This window comes from Scleropages formosus, chromosome 12 (genome assembly GCF_900964775.1).
Source record: "Scleropages formosus chromosome 12, fSclFor1.1, whole genome shotgun sequence".
Lineage (NCBI taxonomy): Eukaryota > Metazoa > Chordata > Actinopteri > Osteoglossiformes > Osteoglossidae > Scleropages > Scleropages formosus.
The window spans coordinates 9,838,722-9,855,216 of NC_041817.1; the positions used below are offsets into that span (position 1 = coordinate 9,838,722).

Below are 16,495 nucleotides of genomic sequence, written 5' to 3' on the forward strand. Positions count from 1 at the left end.
GTAAATTCTCATTCTCAGGTCAATGAGAAACAAAACACCACGGCGCCAAATCACCATCACTGTGCCGTTGCTCAACTCTGGACAACCGCCGGTTTAAAACTAAAGATCTGCCGAAGGAACCTTCATTCAACAACTGCATTTAATCCTAAATAATGATCGCCATAAGTTAACCAACATTGCTGCAGCGGGGTATTTCTGTGCAATTTTCTTATCCTTCTGAAAATCACACAAAAGCAGTCTGACAAAATTCAATAGGTTTATTTATTATACACACTTTCACATAAAAATTAAAAAAAAAAAAAAAAAAACCACTACGTGGAGGACAGTTGATCGTGAAGCTGCAAATCATGACTGGGCACCAGGCTGTGGAGATCTTCAACATCCTGATGTCCTGACGAAAGGAGCGAAAGCCATAATGCGTCACCAGGCGTGCGGCCAGGTGAGGAATGAACAGGTGAGCACCAGAACTATGGAACTGCACTTGAATGAGGAGGCAGTGTGTGATACTTGGGTGTGGAGCGGTCGCCCACGACACACTCTCTCCAGGGATTGGTGGAGCAACTCGGAAGCCTTGAAAGCAAGCAGCTTGTACGCCCAGCGCAGTCCACAACTGCCACGATGGATGGGGAAAATGGAAATCTACAAAGCAATCACAAGTTAAGATGTGCATAGAGTGCTCATGTTCCTTCCAGGGTGCCCGATGTGTACGACGCCTCTCACATGCCCCATCGTGAGTTGGACTCACAGGGTGCGGATTCCCATCCTCTCGCTGCGTCTACCATACGCTGTGTCTCCAAGAACAGTTTCCCTTTCTGCCTCCTGTCCAGGTCTTGGACCTTGCGATCGGGACATGGGGACTACGAGACAATGTGGAGCTGGGGGGGGCTGCGCACACGTCCCCCACCGCAGTACCTCCAGCTTGGTCGCACTTTGCTCCCCATCCCAGTGTGAACAACCTGATACAATGTGCATTTACAGCCTGAGTAGGAGGAGCACACAGCAGTGGTGGCCTCTCAAGGCTCTCTGTAAGGGGAGGGAGTGTGTGGATGCACAGCTCTCCTACCCAAAGTGCTCCATCATACCTTGACACCTAGCTGATCTGTCCCACCAGGTGTTAATAGCCCTTCTAACCACCTTTTGCCCCAGCCGCAAATTGTGAAGAAGCCTTGTTCTCCTACTATTAACAATACATCGCTTTTAAATGAGGCATTTTCTTTATTGGAAATTCATGCTATGATCTACTTAAAAAATAATGCACTCTGTCAAAAACAAACAGACATTGCGCAGGATTTTTCTTGTTGTGCAACTATAGCAGAGAAATAACTAATATGCACCAAATACTTCAGAGTCAACCCGGACATAAAGCAGTGAATGAGCAATTTACTGACCAATGCGAGCGGAGCAATGGCCAGGGCTGTAAAGACAAGTGACCATTTTCTAAGGTCATGTAACTGAATAAATACCTTTGTTAACAAAATCATGGTGAAAACGTGCCAACAGACACACGAATGAAGTATAGTAGGAAGACAGAGAAGGAAAGCAAAGGTGGGTGTGTACATTGGGGTGGGGGGTTGATGACCAGGATTTCTGCGTGAAACAATATTGAGGATGTATGATTTGCTGTAATCTTAAGATAAGAGGAGGTTTAAAATGTGGATATGAATCTGCTGAGGATGCTGAATGGGTGCAGATTTCTGAATTTTATATAATAATAATAACAATAACAGAACTTTCAACATGTATTTTCTGAAATAGAAGACACTGTATCAGTTATCAATCCTCCTCCTTGCATGGAAATGTTGGAAAAAAGAACATGACAATAATAGAACTGGAGAACAATGTTCTAGATATGAATATAGTTAAGACTTCAATATACTTCAATGGGTCAAGTAAAAACAACAAACCCATCATCTCTGCTGGTAATTCAATCTCAGAAAAATTGTACCTCACATTAGCTGATCCACCAGCAACGTAAAGTTGCTTGGCTAAATATTTTGATGGTGAAGTCAGTTGTTTTCCTTGCTGTACTCTGTGGCAGTGCTCTTGTGATACCAAGTGTGGACCAGGAGAGAGCAGCATGGCTCATATTACTGACCTCAGTAAGTACTTTGCTCTTTTAGACACTTCCCCTTAGGGCGAGAAGAAGTCAGCCTGAGCTCTGAGACATTATCTGCCTGCTGCCTCTCAGGATGACACTGCAGAGAAGAACACAAATCCTTCTGCATTGTAAAGGCCTTCGCCAAGTCCCAGTGCTCCTCCTTTGCCGCAGGAATACGAGAAAGAGAGAAAATACGTACAGCAGCACTGCACTTTGATAAGATAGTGATCTCTAGAAGAATATAAATCTGGAATGAGACTTTTTTAAAGATCTGACAGAGCATGGATGTTCTACCAAATGATTTCTCAGTCCATTCCCTAGATTTTGTTTTATTTTTTTTCTTGCTGTCATTGTCATTGTCGCCTGAATGTGATAAATTTGCCTCTTTTCCCAAGGAGTGCAGTGGCTTGTGATCAGTGGTAGGCACTGTCCCGCTAAAAGAGCGACACCTTCTTCTTTAACTCATTCCGTTTCCAGAGGGAGAGCCTGTCAAAGTCTTCAATGGACATGTTGAACAAGCGCTGGAACTCATCAGGGGCCAGATGATGCTGCAGGGAGATGTTGAAGGAAGGGTGTATCAGACATGCTCTCCATATCTGACAGCCTTAAGACCCATCACATCTAGCTCCCATATGTGATCTGAGCCCCGATCAAGAGCTCTGATGTTGCCAAGTGTGAAATTAGATAATTTTTTTTGGTGGAGTTTTATTACGTTACTCTTACCAGGTTAGATTAATAACCGCAAAACAATACAGCCAGGCCCACAGCATACTTCTGTGTGGTTCAGAAAGATGTAAAATGTGCATCCGAGGTAGAGTTGCAACAGTGACCTGTGACCTGAACCCCTCGCTCTCTTCTTACCTCAAGTCTTGTTCGGTCAACCCCGGGGGGGAGCTTATTTCTGCCTCTGTTGGTCACAATGAGCATTTCATAGGGGTAGATCTGGCAGGAGCATACAGACCCATAGATTTCATCAAAAAAGCAGTTTTCAGAAGTCAGCATGTACTTATTTTCAATGTAGCACCTTTGGAACCCAGCAAAGCACTACCCAGTATTTGTCTGCTACAAAAACCATTACTAAGGATGACCCACGCAATGATCAACAACCTATGGTCCTCTCCCAGCTTTTCCCATTCTCCACTTCCAAGGCTGTACCAAGATGCCCATCTGTATCCTTCTGACTGATTTTTACTTTTGTTTGTTTCCTTTTCCAGGCAACATTTAAAGGCATGGATTTTTCATATGAAATTCTGGAGTCGAAAACTTTGCACGGTCACTTGATAATGAAAGGCAGCCAGCAAAGATTTCTGTCTCAAAGCAAAGCCTCGGCCCCTCATTGTCCACATGCGTCTACAGTCAATGTAAAGAAATGAAACGTGAAACGTGTATGGAGATATTTTTTTACGCAGATATGCAAATGACATGTAAATGAGGGGGCGGGGCAAGTGTCCAGCTGAGCTGAGAAAGCTTTGGGCACGTTGTAAAGCGACAGATTAGCCGAGGCTCTCTCACCTTCTTTTCCAACATACTGGGCAGTGAGTTTCCTCTGTCCATTCTCCCCCTCTCAGCCTCTCCATTCTACAGGAACCCCCCCACACCAGACACACCCAACACAGAGGAGAATCACGTAAGCGCTCAAGCTCGTGTCCACTTGCCGTTTTCCACTCCAGCTCTGGACAGCGGGCTCTACATGATGATGCGGGTGACTCATACACAGCACTGACCATCACTGCTACTGCTTATGAGCTAGGTGCAATGCTAGTGAAAAATCAACATTCTCATATGGACATGTCATATTCTAAGAGTGAAGAAAAGGAACAGTTGAAGCCACAGAGGCACAAACAAGTAAAAAATATGTGTATGGCATATTTTTTCACATTATCTGCAATATTCTTACCTGGAAACCTAAAGGACAAGGAGAGAGAACAAAAAAGAGTGCATTAGTATGATGACACTGAACAACAAGCTATGCAGCAGACAACGCACCAGGCTCTGGCCTCAATTGGTCCCCATTCACACAAATTCCACAACATGGTTAAAGCAGTAAGTGTGTTGTCTACAGGCAGGAACACATTTTTTTTTTTTGCATCAAAGCAAACTCTGTTTGAATACAACTCTTAATTTGTGCGGAAAAGGACAAGAGGACGTGTTTGTATTGGACGATTTGTCCATACCTGGTCGTCCCTTGTCACTGTCGTGTGACGCAAACTCAGCCGACTGGAGCTACACGCCAACAGAAGAACTGGTTTAAAATTTCCGTGACTCAGTGCTTGGCTCACAACAAAATAAAGCATGTTCACTAACCCTACTCGGTACTGGTATCGTAAGGAAGATGTTGAGGAACAAAGATAAAAATAGATGCATTTTACATACTGAAGAGAGATAAATACTCGTGAGTTCCCGTAGTACAGAAACAGCGATGCCAAGAGGCATTACTAGTTCACATACTTGACACAGTGCAGCTTTTACAGTTTTGTGTTTCATTCCAGGAACAATGTTTTTACTATATGCTCAAATAAACCGTTGCTGAAAAAATATGTGGTGAAAAAGGAAAATCGATTTCATACTAATTGTTGCATTTGGGGTTCTCTGATGCTACCAACCCGAGCGAGGCCACTCCTGTTGCACGACGGCAGGGAGGTGGACTTGGATGAGTTGGATGTTGACCCTGAGAGAAACCAAAAAAGACTTGCATAAACTTTTGAAAACTGACAAATCCAAGGCACTCTCTCTCACTATTGTATCAGAATTGAGGGAAAATGCCGACATGGTCTTCAAGACTGCATAGCCAAAGGGAAAAAAAAACATCCTTGCTCAAAAATCCACAATTTAACCAACATGGAAGAAAACCGCATGTGACCTCCAAAGAGTTTCCCCTTCCATCTCCCACTCCAAACGCTGGAGAGCTGGCCCTGCATGGAAATGTTACCACAATAATGTTACGAGGAATAAACACGATGGATGCTTGATCTAAAATCTGGTGCGGTTCTTCTGACAGCGTTAGGACAACATCGCAACACTGACACACACTGTAAGGTAAAGGCTGATCCCTCCCTATGCAAGTGATTTAAGAAGAAAAAACCCTGGATTAGGATTACCTTGGACCCCTGCCACAGGGTTCATTACACAGCAAATATAAAATATTATCACTGATATATTGAACACGTTGAGTCACAAAGGACTGTCCACCCCCACCGTGTGTAAATTTTCTGAATCATAGCATGTTACATTACGTAACCTTAGGATCATGTAAAGCGACTGCCAGCAGCCAACATAAATTAATCTGACTGTCAACCAAAGGTGACCTTCTATGCCGAACAAACTGCACATTAAAAGGGCTGTGTGCATGAGACGGCCTTAGCGCGTATTATTTGGTCAGCTGTTTTGATCGCTGGGTTGAACGTTACGTGGAAATGTTGTGGAAAGTTATCGTGCTCTCAACTGCGGAGGAAAGAAAACATTCCCAGGTTGCTAAGCGATAGTTCCCATGGAGGATTGTAACAACGATACAATTTCCTTACAAAGTAAAAATGTTATGGTCGAAGAGGCTGAACACAGCACAACATATATCACATATAGGCATATTATAATGTCCGAAATGTAATGATTTCATACACTGTAAACCATCTTTTATATCCACATTAATCAAATAAATTATTTACTTTGCGTAACTAGCGCTGAAGCAATCTTCTTTTCGGCAGTGCTCATCCAACCAACACAAGCACTTTTTCTTTGCTCCGGAGTCATCGCATTATTTGCACCTGCAGCCATAAGGAGTATTTCCAGCAGGACTGAAAAAACTGAAAAACTGGCCTCTCTTTAATGATGTCCCACTAGAAAAAGAAATCAGTCATGGATTTTGCCCCACAGATGTTACTCTGGGTCAGGGTTAAGGGTTACACTGCACTGCATCCGCACCAGGAGGCAATCAGAGCAGCAGACACACACACACACACACACACACACACACACACACACACACTGCAACCAGTCCAACACAGAGCGGTGACTCGCACTGGCCACTAGGGGTCGCCAGAGGCGCAATTTCCCGCACAGGACGCGCACTGACACGGAGGGCAGAGCGGAGCGTCCTGAGCGCTTACAGTCCTAGGATGTCACTCCACATTGAGAGCAGCGACAAAACTCTCCACTGATCAAGTCACTCCTCTGAGGATAGAGAAATGAGGTCTGTGGAAGATTATCACAAATTAGGATGAGGGGGGCTTTGCCATACGTACGCAGACAGACAGACTGAAACCACTTGTCCCAAGCCGGATTGCAGCGAACCAAGCCTAACCCAGCAACACAGGGGGTAGTGCTGGAGGGGGAGGGGACACGCCCAGGACAGGACGCCAGTCCATCGCAAGGCACCCCAAGCAGGACTCAAACTCCAGACCCACTGCAGAGGAGGACCCAGTCAAACCCACTGCACCACCGCACCCTACCGTGCTATAAATACATGTTTAGACCAAATATATTTCCATCAGCTAAAAAGACCCCAAAATTCTGAATTGTCCTGTAAATTCTTACTGATTTGTCATACATGTTTTTTCAAGAAAAGCGTCACCCGTGCAGTGATTCCACGTACGTTCATTCGTACAGCTGACGCCCGTTCTCCAAAGGAGCTTATAATGGTAAGGCACCTACAGTCATTTAACCATTTTTACACCTGGGCAATTTTACAGTTGGTTTCTTGCTCAAGGTGTTGCACTACCAGCTGCCCCTCCAAATTAACAGCAGCAGTTTAATGCATAAAAGAGAAGGGATCACGGAGATGGCGCAAAAATGGACCGAATGGAACAAAGACACACAGAGTGGCAAAGTCTTACCGAGCTGCATGGGGGTTCTGTCAGGCAGGGACCTGGTTTTTCGGCGCATGGGAAAGGACTTCTCTATCTCTTCCTTCAGGATCAGCTTCCCCAGGTTGGACGGGATCTGAAGGAGAACTGGCCAAGTGAGAAGCCCACCGAGAGGCAGAAGGCACAAGCCGAGACCTTTACAGAACATGTGCTCGCATCCCGGCTATCGTTACATCTGCCTCTGTCCACATCTTTGCAACATCACTGTGGTCAAAGCTCATTTGGAAAATTAAATTCCTACCAATGTACAGTAAAATGTGTGCCAGAGCAATTACATTTAAATACCCACGATGTAATAATAAGGTGAGTTTTTACCGTAAGGACACCTGCACGTCCCTGCTCTCATTGTCCTTTTGTGCATTTCACCAACACAACTTTTATCACACAACTCACCACTTTCCCTGCTTAACGTTCCTTCGTTAGAAAGGAGGCGCAGCGGGTCGTACCGGTGCCTCAGTGCTCCTGGTCTGCAATGTGGGATGTGGGTTCAAACCTGGCTCAGTCTGTGTGGAGTTTGTTTGTTTTGTGTGGGTTGGTTCCCACAGTCCAAAGACATGAGTTTCAGGTGAACTGGTGACTCTAAACTGCCCATAGTGTGTGTGTGTGTGTGTTATATTTCTCTCTTGTATAAATGGGTGAATAATTTTAGGCAGTTCAGTACAGCATAGCGCTGCAAGCTGCCTAGACAAAAAGCTCAGTTAAATACTAGTTATCGTACCTGTCCATCATGTTGGAGAAAAGTGTGTTAGGTGGACAAATGAAAAATAAGCCTCTAACGCCACTGGTGGAATACGTACCCCAGAGAAACAAGCCCTGCTTTGACAGTCGTGTGTTTCTATCAAACAGTTGTCGGATGCACCATTGTTTACTTTGAGTTGCACATAACTTTGAAGCAAAGCGTCCGAGGGATGCAAAAACGTCAATAAATGGGCATTTTTACTGGGTCTTGTACGAGGCGCACGGATGACAGCGGAGTGCTGTGCGACCACGCGGACGGGACCGCTCTCCTCGTACCTTGTTGAGCTCCTGCTTCTGCATCTGCTTCAGTCTCCACAGGTCCTCCGTCAGATCGCCATCGTCGTACTCCTCATCGTCCTCAGCCTTCTTCTGAGAGGCGGCCTTCTTCCTCCACTCGGACTCTGCGACAGCGAGCGGCACACGTTGGTAAGAGAGGGAGCACAGGACCCGACACCATGACAGCGATGGCGAGCCGCGGTGACTGCTGAGCCGCCCCGAGTGACCGCAGAGTCTGGCTGGGCTTGTCCGCCTGCGGACCTTGGCAATGCCACTGGAGTGAACCGGAATTTGACAGTAATCAAAGCCCCCCCATCAGAAAGGGAAACACCATCAGCAATACAGTGCTGGCCTGCCTTGCGACGGTAATGCACTCTAAAAAACCATTTGTAAGGTGAATCCTCATAAAGTCCCTCCATCCATCCATCCATCCATCCATCCATAACTGCTTTCCCCAGCAGGGTCGGAGTGAGCTAGAGCCTAACCCAGCAGTGCAGGGCTGGATGGGGAGGGGACACACCCAGGACAGGACACCAGTCCATTGCAAGGCACCACAAGCAGGACTCAAACCCCAGACCCACCACACAACAGGTGCTGGCTGAACCCACCATGCCACCGCACAAAGCGAAGATGTCATTACAACAAGTTTCAACAGTAAAACCTTGTGTGTTCCGCAGCCCTAAAATATTCACCCATTTTTTTCTAAAATATCATGAAATCTTATCAAAAATGTGATAAATTTGATATCAAAAATCTTCTAAAAATTTTTTTGCTGCCACACTAAAGTTTACAGCCCATGTCCTGCGTATTTATTGTCCTGTGTACCTATAATGTTCTGTTGCGTATATTATAGTCCTGCACTCTGCTGTGTATCTGCAGTTCATGTAGTCCTGCGTACTGTTGTGTTGCACCATGGTCCCGGAGAAACGACATTTCGTTACACTGTATACAAGCTATATAGAGGAACGGCAATACAAACCCACTTGACTTGAAATCCCACTGAAGTGAACACAATCACTGCAAAACATTAGTTATCATAACTCAACACAAGGCAGTTTCCCTTCATTACTTACTCCGTTATACTGTAATGTTGTCTACGTGGGCTCTTCCGAGGCTTTACGTGCTTTGTACACGTAACGAACACTCACATATACATTGATTCATTGAGGCAGTACTTCACTCCAAAGGGAATTATAATGTGAAACTACCAACCCGTGTAAGTGGAGCAATTTAGGGTAAATACCTTGCTCAAGGTACTAGAGCTGGACTGGGATTCAAACCTGCAAACTTTGGGTTCTAAAGGCAGCAGCTCGAACCACTACACTACCAGCTGCCCCTACATTCAACATTTATGTTAATTTTGATGCAAAAAAAGGAACAATAAAGACAAAAGAAATCAATGAAAACAGTAAAAATGAACTCACATGCACCAAACAAGGCAATTATTGTTGATTGTTTGATCAGGACGTGGGTCATGAGGACCGAGGTCATAACAGGTAAAATTAGCAAACCGGGGCTCTTGGAGGTTCAGAACTAAACGCAGCACGAGTCAAACTGTAACTGGGAGGAAGACCACCTTTGTGGTTGTGGTCTGGTGCTGCGCAGCTGTCAGGAGGTGTGCAAAGTAAGCCGATGTAAGCATTTTGAATGAAAGTCCTCGAGAAGTGGCATTTTCGCAGTCCCAGTGTGTGTTATCTCAGGCTGTAACTCTGTAGAGATAGACTGACCCCAGAAAAGCTCTCAGTGGAAGATGCAGTGCAGTGGGGAGCACTGACACCCTGGTACAGGTAACGGGGGGAGATGAAGCTGCAGCATATACAGTAAAACCCTGATTTAACGCACCCCGATTTACTGCAATGGGTCACTGGACCCTTTTTTGCTCTTTCCGGAATGTGAGAAACTACACTGAAAAGTTGGCAAAGTTTACAAACTCAGCAAACTGTCTAACGGCACAAGTGGGTTAGAAATGAACACACACACACACAGCTTGTCCCAAGGAGGGTCGCAGTGAACCGGAGCTTAACCTGGCAGCACAGGGCACAAGGCTGGAGAAGGAGGGGACACACACAGGAGGGGACACCAGTCCATTGCAGGGCACCCCAAGCGGGACTCGAACCCCAAACCCAGCAGAGAGCAGGCACAGGCCAAACCCGCTGCGTCGCTGCACCCCCCCGGGTTAGAAATGCTGAAATTAATTCAAAGGTAATATACTTGCCAGAAAGTAAACGTGCAAAAAAAATGGGTCAAATAGGGTGAAAATAGAGGTGATTTAGGATGTTTGGTTAATATTTGGTCAGTTTGAACGCTGATTTTCTTGAACCCCAATTCAGCATAACCCTGTTTTTTTATTGCGATGACATTTAACAGACCCTAACAATTGCATTACAAGCAGGTTTCACGATCATTCTGAGAGCTGAAGCTCTTCCCAGATGCAAACATACTGTGGCACGCAGCACTTGGGGTTTGGGCTGGGGCGAAGAAGGACGCACAGCAAGCGCTGGTAATGAATGCTTTATTAGAACATTTGCAGACAAAGAAACGATGCTCTCAGTCTGAGGACCCCTTTTCCTGAAGGACCTGCATCTTAAGCCAGCATACACCCATGCACACCTGTTTTCCCTTCCCACTCGCAAGCACAATCACCCCATTCTATTCCCCGTATGTCCTCCCAGTGGTTGAACACTTACATTTTTTCCCATAATTCAACTATTTACAATAACGCAGTTCCCGCTCAAACTCGCAGTAACTCGTTACAGTACTCATACAGACCACAGATTTTGCAACCAGGACACGAATCAGGAGAAACTGAAGGGCTCCAAGATGCTTTTTCCTGAGATATAGCACTGCTGCCTGAATAGACCCTCCTGCAGAGCATCAGGTGACCTGCATTGTGTAAAGACTCCCACATACCGTACGTATATACTGTATACCATGTACGGGCGGCACCAAAACAAACACACATGAACAACAGAAAACCTGTGATGGGGTGGAGGCACGGAGGCAACTGCTGTCACCTTACCCATGACGGCCAGAGACGGAGGGCAGGGCCAGTAGTCCGTTTCAATTTTGGAGGGCTGACTGGGGTCAGGAGGTTGTGCGGCAGGGAATTTGGACGACTCAATGATGAGATCCTCTATGTGTTTACTCTGCGGGACTGACGCCGACGCATCTGCACCGCAACAAAGGTGCAAAGAAAAAAAAACTGACATCTCTCCAAAGGGTGCAATCAAAAGTGTTGTATACTCTAAGGCGCATCATCGCTCATCATTAGAAATACAAACTAAACACAAACCTTGTTTGTAAATCGGGGGCTTCTTGTAGATGTTCGTGCCATTGTGTGGCCTGTGAAAGTGCTGCAAGGGTCCCATGGCGCTGCTGACCCTGCGGATTGGGACCACTGGGGTGGGCGTGGACCCTCCTGGGGACTTCTGCTCCAGCCACTCCCTGGGCTCCTTGCTCATAAAGGTCTGCTGAAAGACAAGTAGTAGAGTGTGTGTGCAGCCTCCCTGGGAACCCTTTACACACCTTTCACAATGCCCGCCATGTCCCGTATAATCCACCTTCAAACAAAGTGCTGGCCCTATGACGGTGACATTTACATGTCGTACCTTACACAATTCATTACCATGCTTTACTGCTCAGGTTTCCTTTCTACGCGAAGTGGCCTACAGGTTTACCCATAGTGACACGTATGTGGCATATATCATCTCGCGCCATAATTACAGACAGAATTCTGTTCTTGAGGCTGGCTCCTCTGTGTCCCAGAAGTGTATCAACGCTCAGAAACAGCAGACAGGAGATGCAAACCCCGTGGAAATGAGCGGAATTAAGGTGCTCCTACTCATCTGCTCTGTCTGAGGGATCTTTACTGACATCTACCTGTCGGGCATGTAAATACAGGTTGCATTTCCTCTGCAAAACAGAAATTTTACAATATAGCCTCATGAGTACAAGGCAATTAAAAATAAATAACGAAACCGCAAAATTCATAATGTGACCGTTCGTGGCAGGAGCAGGTGGTTCACGGTATCTATTGCACCTTCTAACGAGCCTTCAGCTGCCCATTGAGGGGTCCTGCTCGGAACCAGTGGATTAGACCATTTCCTTCCCTTAATCCTCCTTGCCCCCCCCAGTTGCAGCGTCGACTGCAATGATTTCCCGCACCCTCACCCACGTACGGCAAAGACACGACTTAACCGGAGCAACGGACTCTTCCAGCAAAGGACAGGCTGCACAGATGCAACACATTCCAGTGCAGCCCACAGAGAGAGAGGCATTGTGGGATTGCACCGAGGCCTCGGTATTACACAGCATCATCACTCCCCTTCAAGCACAAGGACACGGTGTCTCACCTCAGGCGAAGGTGGGGGCGAGATTGAGCGAGGAGACATGGATCTCTAGAGGACAGGGTAGAGAGGAAGAGACAGAGACAAAGAGAAGATGGTTTGGTCAACTTTGCCTACAAGCTGCAACCATTGAAGCACTTGACAAGACCCGCATCCTTCATTTTTCCCATGACCAAGACCTACACTGGTCTTTTCCAGCTTCTCGAGCGCAACTACAAATCCCTTATTGGACCACACCGATCTCCATGCGCCGAGGGGTCAGTCTGGGGTCACGAGTCGCGCTAAACGAGTTTCTTCACAATCACGCAAGCGCGACAAGCAAACCAGCCCGCCTGCCTGGGATGCTCAGCCGCCTCGCTTCAAATCTGGGCATGATGCCTGTCAGGCCGTGTTATTACAAAATGGGCTGCAGTGTGCCAGATAAAAAGGCAGAACCAGCAGGTTTTGTGAGGCACAACAAAAGTGACAAGGTCGGTTAAAAATAACAGTCCAAGCACACAGAACACCCCTGAACCTCAACTGCAGTGAAATGGAACTTTACTGGTTTGTGACAATGAGGAAGACTTACAGCTGAACTGCTCATACTTTGTTCAGACCTACTATCAGCCTTTGAGATATTTTCTTCTAAGCATGGATCTGTTATTCATCCTTCTGTTTGTACGTTTCTACCAATAACCTTCATTTTAAGATACGTAAGATATGAAATTTTCATACTTCTAAAATATGAACCCTACTATGATAATGAGCAAGATGCTGTGAGAAGAGAAATATGGAGAAACCTTGATGATTCAATTATTTATTGCATCTTGCCAATGGAGAGGATCAGATTCAGATCTCATTCACAGATCCTGACACACCTCCGGTCGTGATGCATCAGTGCTGACTCTGAAGGGGGTACGGGCAGTCTTAAGGCTGAACCTGCAGCGCACGCTGAAAACAGCGGCTCTATATAAAACATCATAAAAATGCAGTACGGGATATCGGTGATGTCCGACCTCCCTTATATTTGTTACCTCTGATCTGTCCAGAGAGCAGTAGCTGAAGTGGGGTTCGTAGATCATCAGGTCTGGCCGTTCAATATCCAATATGGCTTTGTCTTTGGGAATGGCAGCCAGATCCTTGTACCCGATGACCTGATTGTCCATTTTAGCCTGGGAGAAGAGGTGCGAGGAAACAATCAGACGTTGCTCATCGAAACAAAAATCTCAAGTCCAGTTCGAAGCGGAGACCGTTCTTGCACAGCTTGCCGAAAATGTTACAGCCCTAGAGAGATGCAAGACAGAAGGAGGCCAGGAAGCGTGAAGCTATGAGCTGCACAGAGATGTACGTTCTCTTCCATTCCCTCAAGGAAGCAGAAGCGAGCATCACATCATCGTTACGCTCATCGTATGACTTGAATCTCCCTTGTAGGTCTTTCTAAGGTCTGTGGGACACGAGAAATGGCTCGCTGGACCCTCAAGCGTCCCATCGGAAAAGCACAGATGACCGAAGCTCGTGAAGTGGAGAATGGAAGGTGACAGAGCACAGTGTTCTTGGGGACGCTGGGATTTCATTTTAACACGACCAAGCGGCTACAGAGTGAGCGTGCTGTGTGCCGTCTGACCACGGCTGGGCAGGCGTGGCTCTTACCACAATGGCGACTGCAGGGGAACCGGGGACACTTGGGCCCCGGGAGGAGCTCACGCTGCCTGGAGAAGTCAGGGTGTGCCGCTGGGTCACGGGATAATACACACGTCACACAAGAGATAACGCACCAGTTTCCTAGCATATTACAGGGAACTTGCAGACAAAACCAGTAAACACAAAGACATAAGACCCTTCTTAAAAAAAAAAAAAAAAAAACAAATCTCTAAGTAGGAGAAAGGCATTCAAAAATTCAGTCACTCACAGTACTGACACGCGAAAATGATTTACATAATTTTCGGTGCTGTGGAACACAGACTACTGTACAGTAATTCAAATGCCAGTCAGGCCCTGAAGCAAACCATGTTGTGTCCATCAGAATGAAAAAAATGTGAATAAGAACATATAGACCTAGAGTCTTAGAGAGAACTAGAGAAGCACTGAATATTTAAACAGGAATGTATGAGTTACATAAAAGCTGGGTTCTGTAAAGCACTGTTATGAATATCACACTTCTATATTGTGACATTTAACACTAGCCATGGCATTTTAATATTGAGCATGTGCTTTTAAGACTTGTAATAATAATAATAATAATAATAATAATAATAATAATAATACATAAAATTCGTACCTTTGGCATCATCTTGGAGGATGCAAAAAGCCGTTTCCTTCAAGATGTTCAGAGAAATGGATCTCTGGGGTGAAAGAAAGAAAATGACATTTTTAGCTAAAGCACTACATTTGATTCAGCCACATGCAGAGGTTGGATGAAATGAAAAAACACAAACAAAATCTGAGTACCATATAACAAATAAAGAATAAAGTCACCATTTGGCTTCGAAACAGAATCTTCCAGAAACTTCTCGACTCAGATTTTTTAAAGACAGCCTCCAGTCCTTCGAGGAATGGTGGCGGTGGAAATCTGTTGCTCGCTCTGCAGTGCAGAACTTCACACAAATGTTCGCAGATGTTCAGACCTGATGACCGGGGAGGCCACGGTTCCAGGTGTTTCATTTCATCGTAGTGTTTATGAAAGTACTCTTAACCGAGAATCTAGGAATATGAGCAAACATGGACACATCTGGTTGCCTAAAATGGCTTCGCTGGCTATTTTGCAACAACGCAGAAGAATCATTGGAACCGGGATGTATCCCACAGGGTGGGTGCCTGTCCGTGACAGATGCACTATATTTAGTAGCCGGCTACAGACAAGGTAAGTCTTTGGAAGCCTTTGACTTTTCACAAACATAAACCTGTTCGGATGTAGGAGAACAGTAAAGAAAGTGCTCAGAACTCACACACACTGTCTGAAACCACTTGTCCCAAGCGGGGTCACAGCAAGCCAGAGCCTAACCCAGCAACACACAAGGTGTAAGGCTAGAGGGGGAGGGGACACACCCAGGGCGGGACGCCAGTCCATCACAAGGCACCCCACCCAGGACTCAAACCCAGACCCACCAGAGAGCAGGACCCAGTCAAACCCGCTGTGCCACGAACCCCCCAATTCAGAGCTCATCACACCAAATCACTTTTACACTGCTGAAGGGTCCAGGTTTGTGCTTGGTTGTGCATTTCTGCATGCTGGCTTGGACACGAGCTGTATCTGAATGGCAGACTTACCATAAATACCTGCTTTGTTAAGGACACAACATACCTTTCGTTGAGCCTGGGTCGCATAACGTTATTTTTTTCAAATCTCCGTTCATTTTTGCAGCAGTTATAATGTGATTTTTTTTTTAAATCAGCTAATCCTAGTAAGCGTCCATCTATCCTTGGGGACGTTTCCTCTTTTTCACACATTTCTCCTTTTCTAGCATATTCTGTCATAAATCTCAGTACTCTTCGCCACATTGAATAATTTCTCAGTTGTTTGTGACTAAAGCTCCTGAAAATGCTCCACCAAGGACAACTGAAAGTCTGTAATTAACCAGAAACACAAGTCTTTGGATGGTGGTGGGAAACCAGAGCACCTGAAGGAAACCCACCTAGGTTCGGATTTAACTCAGTCTCTGTGGGTTTCCTTCAAGTGCTCTGGTTTTTTCATCTGAAATTAAATAAAGTAAATAGGAGCCACATCGTATTCTTCTTCTAATGGGCTCCAAAGACAGCGCTATACAAAATATGCAATATGTCGAAAAAGTCGGGCGAGGACGGTAGGATTATGAGCTCTAATGGTGACAACGAACACCAAATACACAACAAGCCAGCTGCCTATGCTACTTTACCACAATTAGAAAACTTCACTCTCGTTGTACTTTGGAGATTCCCTCACCCTTGGGAAGAGCACCAGTGAACTCAACAATCTACCGTCCAGCTTTCAGCAGCGCATGATCATCGGAGTTTTAGGTATTCTCCGTGTGCGGCTCTCCATTAGAGGGGGATCGAGGCAAGGGTTGAGGACGCGGAAGGAGTGGAAGGTCGAGCGCGAAGGGGGTGACAAACATGGCGTTGGGTCGCTATCAGCGAGGGCTGGCAGGCTGTTTCCCGGCACCGAGACCACAGGACCTGCACATTAATTAAACACATCGCTGGAGGTCCCAGCTGACCGTTGC

General features: G+C 46.0%; 1 protein-coding gene across 2 annotated transcripts in view; it reads right to left on the minus strand.

The window, feature by feature from the left end:
• Positions 1–326: 326 nt before the first annotated feature.
• The window catches only part of LOC108929445 (dematin-like), a 36,280-nt gene continuing 20,111 nt past the window's right edge, over positions 327–16,495 (minus strand). Inside the window, exons 3-16 of one of the 2 annotated variants that reach the window (XM_018743960.1) lie at positions 14,575–14,638; positions 13,947–14,027; positions 13,331–13,468; positions 12,324–12,368; positions 11,264–11,438; positions 10,991–11,140; positions 7,972–8,096; positions 6,928–7,033; positions 4,702–4,766; positions 4,273–4,321; positions 3,996–4,003; positions 3,611–3,676; positions 2,960–3,040; positions 327–2,646 (exon numbers count right to left, since the gene is read on the minus strand). In XM_018743960.1, the coding sequence (XP_018599476.1) occupies positions 2,533–2,646; positions 2,960–3,040; positions 3,611–3,676; positions 3,996–4,003; positions 4,273–4,321; positions 4,702–4,766; positions 6,928–7,033; positions 7,972–8,096; positions 10,991–11,140; positions 11,264–11,438; positions 12,324–12,368; positions 13,331–13,468; positions 13,947–14,027; positions 14,575–14,586 (1,215 nt within the window). In that variant the 5' untranslated portion in view covers positions 14,587–14,638 and the 3' untranslated portion in view covers positions 327–2,532. Of the gene's footprint in view, positions 2,647–2,959; positions 3,041–3,610; positions 3,677–3,995; positions 4,004–4,272; positions 4,322–4,701; positions 4,767–6,927; positions 7,034–7,971; positions 8,097–10,990; positions 11,141–11,263; positions 11,442–12,323; positions 12,369–13,330; positions 13,469–13,946; positions 14,028–14,574; positions 14,639–16,495 lie in introns of both variants that reach the window. The other variant, XM_018743959.1, reaches the window with a different exon arrangement.